The sequence below is a fragment of the Protobothrops mucrosquamatus genome, unplaced genomic scaffold, assembly GCF_001527695.2.
Source record: "Protobothrops mucrosquamatus isolate PMUCROS unplaced genomic scaffold, P.Mucros_1.0 scaffold78, whole genome shotgun sequence".
Classification (NCBI taxonomy): Eukaryota; Metazoa; Chordata; class Lepidosauria; order Squamata; family Viperidae; genus Protobothrops; species Protobothrops mucrosquamatus.
Window position 1 is genome coordinate 1784419 of NW_015386455.1, and position 9418 is coordinate 1793836.

General features: G+C 43.7%; 1 protein-coding gene across 2 annotated transcripts; it reads right to left on the bottom strand.

Annotated features, from left to right (window-relative positions):
• Positions 1-714: 714 nt before the first annotated feature.
• Positions 715-4710, bottom strand: TRIM13 (tripartite motif containing 13). 2 transcript variants are annotated; one of them, XM_015812316.1, is made up of 2 exons: positions 4591-4710; positions 715-2380 (listed from the first exon to the last, which is right to left on the bottom strand). In XM_015812316.1, exon 2 carries the CDS (start codon positions 2372-2374, stop codon positions 1151-1153), a length of 1224 nt encoding a protein of 407 aa, XP_015667802.1. In that variant the 5' UTR covers positions 2375-2380; positions 4591-4710; the 3' UTR covers positions 715-1150. The 2 variants fall into 2 exon arrangements, with proteins under 2 accessions (XP_015667802.1, XP_015667803.1); XM_015812317.1 differs by lacking the exon at positions 4591-4710 and adding an exon at positions 4444-4578.
• Between the last annotated feature and the right edge of the window lie 4708 nt (positions 4711-9418).

Here is a 9418-nt window from a genome sequence, read left to right on the forward strand (position 1 = left end):
TGATCACATGATTATGAAGATTTTGGGACGGCCAGAACTTTGAGGACCAGCCATAATCATTACGGAATGAGTGGACTACCTGTAGTCTTGTCTCTTTCCAGCTGGAAAGCACAGTTGTAGACATGTGATTTCCCACTTAATGACCACTTCTCTTAGTGGCAGAGCTGCTGGTCCTGATTAAAGTTGTATACAAAGACCTGTATTGTTGCAATAGTATGTGGAATTATCTTGGGAGACTGGGCAAAGTAATGCTACCTAGCAAATGTCCTGTAAGAGGGAGCACAGTCCACAGGGACATAGTAAGCAGAACAAGGAGCTCAGGAAGGACACCTCCCCAAAATATAAGGCTGTAAAAGTGATGGTGAGAGGGCTGTACTTTTAGACTTGCAAGACTCTCCTAATGTAGCTTTACAATGAAGTAGAACTAGCATACCTGGCTATGTGTCCTAGTCTACCTGGTAAGCGTGACCACTGTAACCGCAATGCCTCCATCATGTAAATAATGCCCAAAGTGAACTTTCTATGCTCATTTGTGCAGGACCCACATCTGACTACAAAATTCCCTCCCAAAAGACTCTCTCACATCACTCCCTAACAGCATGAACTTGTCTAACATTTCATAGATTTGGCCATTGACAAGTCTATACAACTTGTGTTACTGTAATTGTTAGTTGTAAAAATACTTGTGATTTGCAAGCCCAAGATGTTCCACAGTTTCATTTTGTAGAGAGTTGTTTATAAGCATACAAAAGTTAATACATTGTTACTTCCTATGTTCACATATACCATAACAAATTACAAAATTTGCAATATTTCTGAAGGACCAGGACTTGTGGTAGTAATATACAATCATTATTTATATATTATATTTCCATGCAAATATCTTTCCAACTTATACTCCAATCTGAAACTCAACCATATTTTATAAATCAAAAAGATTTATATGTTCCACTATGCATATTACTTTCTAAAAAAATCAAGTCATGTAGTTTTACTTTCAGAAAACAATAAAGGTAGTCAGCTTTTAACATGAGAGTTGCAGAATAGTTCAATATATGAATTATGACCATTTCAAATATCAAAAATGTTTACATTTTAAAAAAAAATCTAATACTGATTTTGAAAATATACTTCCTGAACATGAATAGATTTATAGAAGTTTATACATGCACACAAATTGGGCAACATTATTCAACAACACATGAATATAATTTACACATTTTTCACTTAGAACAGCAGCACTATCTGCTACTTTTTCCCAGTACAGAATAGCATGATCTGCCATCTCTGCTGGGTCTGTCAGATAACCTGGGCCAAATGTAGAAACAAAAGTTTTCCAATGCTGAAAAGTATTGCCCCAAAAATCTGTAATACATACTTGAGTAACAACAACCAGCAAACAAAACAAAGCAGTTACAAAAAAACATGGTGAAAGGAACAAGTTTGTCACCCAACTGAAAGAGCTTTTCTCTTGAGGTAGTGAAAGTTTATCCACATCTGCTAGCTTAAATTGTTCCCACTGACTAGTATCAACATCCTTAATTGTAGATTTGATGTCTACTGTAACACAAGGCAATCTAGTTTCCTTTATTACTTTGATTTTCTCTCTAAAATCTTGCATCTGTTGTAAAAACAAAATGGGTTCAGATACATCCTTAAATGTTTCTGCAATATTAAATGCAGTTTCCTGCTCTTGTATGATAGTGTTCAGTTTGTTGATTTCTGGATCATAGGCCTGCATAACTGCAAGCTTCATGGTTTCAAAATCTGAGAGGATCTCATTCTTCTTTTGTTCCAAGGTATACTGTAATTTCTCAAAAAAATCTTTTACTCTGTCATAATCCTTTGTCAACATCTGAAGAGCTTTTCGTTTACTGGTTTCCAAAGTTCCTAGTCGAGAAAGTGCGTCTCCACAGTGCCATGCTTCAAACACTTGGGACAGTGTCTCAAAAGCACGTTTTTCTTGACAGTAAGCATCCTCAATAGAGCAAAAGAGATGTTTTATGTGATCTCCTCGAGTGGCACAAATGCCACATATCAGCTGTGTGTCTGTCTGGCAAAAAATATTAAGAGGCTGACCACTGTGCACTTTACAGACAGGCATTTTTGTTGATATTTTAATCTTATTATATTTTTCCACAATGCCTTTTAGTGAATAGTTAACTTGGAGACTGTTAACCCCTGTTACTGTAGTTTCCTTTCGACATGTGGGACATTTAAAAGGTGATGGTCTCCAAATCACATTCCGAGTATTTCCCTCTAAGATCCCTTCCAAACATTTCCTGCAGAAGTTATGTGAACAAGACAATGCCCGTGGATCATCAAACAAGCCACAACAAATGGGACATGTAAGGTCTTCTTCAAGGAGCTCCATTCTTCTCTATAACAAAGAGAGATAAAAATATGAGCAACTAATACTCTTAAGAAATTGAAATTCTTGCATGCATTTCTACATAAAACTACTTTGCAAAAGAACATAAAAAGAAGTTTGGTGAATTTACTTACCAGATCCATAAAATGGCAAGAATTTCAACATTGCAAATGAATAAGGAAAGGTAGAAAATGTTATTCTGTGACTAACCCTTCTTCAAATAAAATTAAAAATGGATAAGGAACATAAGTAACAGTCCATAAGGCCTGATGCCCTTGGTGCTGGAATGAACAGTTGCAGAAGTGGAATGATGTAGTTACATGTAACACAAGAAGGGATTTTCAAGGGCTCTGCAGGTACAACATAGTCTGAACAGTAATTCCTTAGGGTGAACTCTGCCCCTGATGGTTTATAGATATGTCCATGTAATTCTCTTACCAAGAATATAAGTGTTTTGCTATTATCAATTTCTGAGGTTTTCCCTAACTTCTTTGACTAGAAAAGCAATTAAACCATAATAGCTTCAGAAAATTCCAGTAGCCCCTGCCAATGACCATTAATACCATATGATAATTCAAAGCAGTAAGCTAATGCTATTCTCTCAAGATATAAGATTTTCCCAAGCAGTGTCCCCATGCCACGATATGACCTTTACTCAGAGTAGTTATCAAATTTTTGGTTTGGGATCCCTTTTACATTCTTAAGAGTTTTGGTTTATGTGGGTTATATCTATTGATCTTTACTGTATTAGAAAATAAAACTGAGTAAGTTTAAAATATTTGAGTTTGCAGGTCTTCTGAAAGGAACTTGGGGACTCCCAGGGTTCCCCAGACCACCTTTAGGAACTACTGACCTATAGTTATCCCAAAGATGCTTTTTCACGAGGCAACTGGACTTTTTCTTTGAAGACGTTTCGCTTCTCATCCAGGAAGCTTCTTCAGCTCTGACTGGATGGTGGGGAATGGAAGGATTTATACTCCTTGCAGACAGCTGGTCATTTGCATTCTTTTAGCAAGTCATTAGTGCTACCATCTGTGTCTTCAGAGTCACCTGAGTAGTGCAAATAGGAGTGGAGCCTTCTTGGAACTGTTGAAAGGACTGTGTTGTAGACTGGAGATAGATGATGTCGTATCCCTCCCCCTCTGTTGAGAGAGGGCTGTTTAATTTTGACATAGATGGCCTCTTTGACCCCTTTTTCAAACCAGCGGTCCTCTCTGTCCAAAATGTGGACTTTGCTGTCTTTGAAAGAGTGGCCTTTGTCTTTTAAATGAAGATGGACTGCTGCATCTTGTCCTGATGCATTTGCTCTCCTATGATGCAAACCATCAGGACAAGATTCAGCAGTTCAGTTGAAAAAGCACTTTGGGGATAACTATGACCTGGATGACTGAGAATCTCCATAGACATTTACTGACCTATAGTTTTCTTTCATTTTTTCCTACTTGCGTTCTTTCTTATAAAAAGCAGGCAAGAGGCCTTCACTGCTTCCAGAGCAATTTTCAGCCTTTTTTTTTTAAAAGCTACATATTCACAACACTTGCTGGTTATTAAATCGGCCCCATTCTCTGAGTTTACACAATATACTAAAACGAAAGCCAACCAGAGGCTGGTTCACACAATATACAAGTCTAATATATGATCAGCTAGTTTGTGGTTTATGAATGCAAGTATGAAGCAATGGTTAAGGCATTAGGTTAGAAACTAGGAGCTTTGAGTTCTAGTCGCCTTAAACAGAAAGGCAGCTGGGTGACTTTTGGGTCGGTCTCTCTCAGACCTAGGAGAGGCAAAGGCAAACCACTTCTGAAAAACCTTGGAAAGAAAACCGCAGCGCCATCACCAGGAGACAACACAGAGCAGGCTGAAATGGGCTTCGACAGCTTTGTCAAGGCACCTGACGTCGAAATACAAATGGACAAATCGTAATTTTTGTGTGTTAAGAACCTGGCCCTGGATGGTTGGCGTGACCGTGCAAAACACAGCCAGAGGGCACCAGAGCGCGTGGCATTCGCTAGCTCAATCACAGCAGGCGCCTCCCCGACTGCTGGGAACGGGGCAGAGGCCTTCAGCCTCACCTGCGAGAGACGCTTACAGTACGGTGTAGTAGGCAGGTCCAACGGAAGCCATCCTCAAGAGCTGCAGTGGCAGCGCCGTCCGGCTCATTCCTTCCCTTCCACAGGAAGCGACAAAAAAGAAGGCCTGCCAGTCAAAGCCCAGCTCACCTGTAGATCGCCTTCAGCGGGCCCCGCCCATGGTTCCTAAGAAGGCACGCGAGAATGCAAGTTCTACCGTGGAGGATACCTTTCCAGTCCTTTTTAGATCCAAACTGGGACCCGGTGGGGCAGGACTTCCGCTCTCCCTCCTTTTCCGCTTGGCCACAGACAACATCCGCGCAAGCTGCCCAGAAAGGCCATTTTCATGTGCTTGAGGCTACGCCTTGACGTCATGACGTAGATGGGCGGGGCTTGGGTTTCTGCCTCTTCTCCAATCACGTTTGAAGTGGCTTTTTCCTCGCCTCGTCTTCTCTGTTGGCTGGAACTGGCGATGGGGGTCGTGTCCTAAAATTAGCTAGGAAGTATTTGCAGGAAAGGAAGCACCAGATTCGGTTTTCATTTACCGATAATGGCTGCTTTCATAAGAAACACTGACTCTTCCAGTGATTTTCAAACTTGGTAACTATGTGGACTTCAACTACCAGAATTCCCCAGCCAGCATGAAGTCCCACATCTTAAAAAAATTGGCAACTTTGAAAAACATTATTCAGAGTCTTTCAAGCCTGGATTTGGGGTCAAAACATCATTAATTTCAGCTCCCTAGATATGCTATTGGATATGGTACTTAACTGAGCAAAACACTTCTGAAAAACTTTGTAACCAAACTACAGGGCCTTGTCCAGGCATTCTCTGAGAACTGGACACTATTGAACAGGGGGGGAAACCTTCCAGAGAGGATTATTTTCAATAGAGCTTATAATTTATGAATGGGGAAACGGTCCCTGCCTAGCAAATCAGTTGGGATTTGGTTAACAATGGGAACAGCTGCTGAGATCAGTGTCACTAAGCAATGCAGTCATGTGATGTTTCACTCTATGATCACATCACTTAATGCTGGAAATTCCAGTCCCAATTACCATTTATAAACCAGGCACTACCTGTACATCCTTTTTTACAACATTGTTGAGCATCAGGACCTAAATAATTCCTAAACCTAATTTACTGTATATAGCAAGGGTAGTCAACCTTGGCTCTTTTATGACTCGTGGACTTCAACTCCTAGAATTCCTGAATTCTGGGAGTTGAAGTCCACGAGTCATAAAAGAGCCAAGGTTGACTACCCCTGGTATATAGTCTCTCAAGCCACAATGATGCATAAGTTCAACTTCCAGTGGGTTTAGACCCCATAGAACAGTGATTCTCAACCTGTGGGTTGCGACCCCTTTGGGGGTTGAACAACCCTTTCACAGGGGTCACCTGTTGTTCGTCCATCGATTTCGATGAAGACCTTGACATCTTGTGGATTGTGGGCCATCAACGGTGTGTCCGTAGATGGCTGATTAGACCGATGTTAGCACGGAATGTTCTGCCACATACTGAACAGAGAAATGTGAACACTGTTGCTTCAGCATTTGCAGCTCTGGCTTTACGGAGTGCTCGCTTCTCTTGTGCCAAGATTGTCCTCCTGTGTTCATATGTCTGGCACCCCTGGTAAACCAGGGTACGCCATGTCGGTCAATCATGCGCCAAAAATTCCCAAGAGATGGTGTTGATATCCAGGGACTTGAGAGATGCTTTCAGCGTGTCTTTGTATCGCTTTTTTTGTCCCCCGTGCGATCGTTTTCCTTGAGACAGCTCACCATAGAAGAGCTATTTAGGGATGCGATGGTCTGGCATCCTTACAACGTGGCCTGCCCAGCGCATCTGGGCTTTCATCAACAGAGTGTAAACTGATGATAGGCCTGCTCTGGAGAGGACCTCTGTATCTGGTATCTTATCCTGCCACCGGATCCTCAGAATTCTACGAAGGCAAGTCATGTGGAAGTAATTCAGTTGCCTAACGTGCCTCCTGNGATGAAGAGGCCAAAGTTGTCACAAGCGGCTGCAAATTTGTCCATGCTGGCTTGCATTTCCTGCTCCGATCCTGCATTAAGGGCACAGTCATCAGCAAAGAGAAGATCTCGTAGCACAGTCTCCTTTACCTTGGTGACAGCCTGGAGTCTGCGCAGGTTGAACAATTTCCCATCGGTTCTGTACCTCAGATTGACTCCCGCTGAGCTGTTCTGAAAGGCGTCAGACAGCATGGCTGAAAACATCATGCTGAACAAGGTTGGTGCCAGCACACAGCCTTGCTTAACGCCGTTTGTGACAGGGAAAGCCTCTGAAGCTTGATGGCATGGCGGCTCAGAACACGAGCCGCCATGCCATCATGGAACTGCCGTACCATCAGAATAAATCTGTCAGGGCACCCAAACTTCGACATAATGTGCCATAATTCTTCACGACTAACTGTGTCAAAAGCCTTGGTGAGATCCACAAAGGTGGTGTATAGTTCACGATTCTGCTCCTGACATTTCTCCTGGAGTTGTCGAGCTGCAAAGATCATGTCCACCGTGCCACGCTCTTTGCGGAAACCACACTGTGTCTCAGGTAGTAGACCCTGTTCCAGATGGTCAATCAGGCGATTTAGCAACACTCGTGCAAAGATCTTGCCTGTGACGGAGAGAAGTGATATTCCTCTATAATTATCGCAGACTTGTCGATTTCCTTTCCTCTTGTAGAGGTGCACGATGGACGCATCTTTCAGTTCCTGAGGGATGGAACCTTGTTTCCAGAAAGACCGGAACAGCTGGGTGAGTTTTACAACAAGCACAGCACCACCAGCCTTATAGACTTCTGCTGGGATTGCATCAGATCCTGGCGCCTTACCACTGGAACACTGACTGATGGCCTGTGAGGTTTCAGCCTCTGATGGTGGGACATCCAGGCTATAGTTGATATCCACCTGGGGTATTCTGTCGATCGCCTCATTATTGATGGTGGATGGGCGATTCAGTACAAAGTGGAAATGCTCAGCCCAACGCTGTAAAATCAGATTCCTCTCAGTGATGAGAGTTGCACCACTCGAATCCAATAAAGGGGAGCTTCCTGAGGGCTGAGGTCCATACAGGGATCTAAGAGCTTCATAGAACCATTTGGCATCGTTTCTATCAGCAAACTTCTGGATTTCATCTGCTTTGGCACTCAACCAGGAGTCCTGCATCTTGCGGAGCTTGCTCTGTACAATCCTGCGAGTGTTAGTAAAAGCATTTTTCTTTGCAGTTGAAGATGGGTCATTCTGATGAGCACGGTAGAGGTGGTGTTTTTCAGCAAGCAAGGCCTTAATCTCTTCATCGTTTCCTATGGTCGTTCCTAAGACCATAGGAAAACACATATTTCCGATGGTCTTAGGAACCTGTCTCGCTTTCAACTCCCCCTAAAATTCTTCATTCAGGCAGGCTTCCAGAGTTCGGCCGGCAGGATGCAGGTAACCCCTCCCCGTCCTGCCGCCTCCCATAGCACCGTGCCGCGCTGTGTCCCACACCGCAAGCCTCCGTGGCACAGAACCGCTGGCGTGGTCCCCAATGGCCGCTGACACACTCCCCGCTGCTGGCGACCATGCAAGACCTGGCAATTGCTCTAGCCGAAGAAGTGGGTGGCTGGGAGGCCGCCGTGGTGCCGATCTTCTGCGCCCGTCAGCTGGCAACCCCCTAAATTTGCGCTTGTCAGCTGGGAGGTCTGGCGACGGAGTCAGCTGGCGTGGAGGGCGATGGGGAGGTGGCGGCTCGGCGGGCGGGTTCCCGCCTGCCTGCGAATGTTGGGCTCACAGGGCTCGACACAGTCGACGGTCAACATAACTTCCCTCCTCGGATGAGAAAGAAGGAATCTCTCCCGCCCGTGTCCCTTCCCCCCCTCAAGCGACAACAGGAGGTTGCAGACAACTAAGTCAGCCGGTGCAGGAAGCCCTGGAATGGCCAGTCCAGGGCGCCTGGTTGCAGTGCTGGATGTCTTTTGCTCCTCCTAGAAGCCGGTGGCAAGAGAAAGAAGTCGTTCAAACTTCAAGCTAGCTACTGGACGCCTATTCGCACTTCTCCCCCCCTTTTTTTTTTGAGTACTTGTCTGCCAACCCACCCCATCTGTAAAAGAAAAAGTCTTCTACCCAAGCATAACTTTTAAGGATTTTAAGGATCTTTGAGAAAGAGAGGGAGAGAGAAATAGAGAGAGGGAGAGAAAGAGGGAAAGAGAAATACAGAGAGGGAGAGAGAGAAAGAGAGAGGGAGAGAGAGAAAGAGGAGAGAGAGAAAGAAAGAGGGAGACAGAGAGAGAGGGAGAGAGAAAGAAAGAGGGAGCGATTAAATTAGTAACATGGTTGTTAAGTGAATCTGGTTTCCCCCATTAACGTTGCTTGTCAGAAGGTTGCAAAAGGCGATCACATGACCTGGAACAATGTGACCATCATAAATATGAATCAGTTGCCAAGCATCAAAATGTAAATCACATGACCCTGGGGATGCTGCAACGGTCATAAGTGTGAAAAATGGTCATAAGTCATTTTTTTCAGTGCCGTTGTAACTTTGAACAGTCACTAAGCAAACTGTTGTAAGTCAAGGACTACCTGTACTTTTATCACTTTTTTCCATTTTTTTTGGTCAAGTTTTTGACACCTCACTAGGTGACTGGTGGTACTCGAATGTTGCCATATTCTAAAAGTGGTACAATCGGTGAAAAGGTTGAAAAGCCCTGCACTAATGGACCAATTATTTCCTTTACTGTTTTCTTGTTTTTTACATGTTGAAAGAAGCTTTTTTTGTTATTTTTGACTTTGGTCGCAAGCCTTAGTTCATTTTGAGCCTTAGCTTTCCTCACTTCATCTTTGCAGGCTCGGAGTATTTGCTGATATTCTGACTTAGTATACGGATTTGTATACTTCTCATTCATGCCATTTTCGTTGTGCTCTTGCAAAGACTGCCCTGAGAATTTCTGATCTGGTGAGAAAGAAGCAGTCTCAACCTTCGCA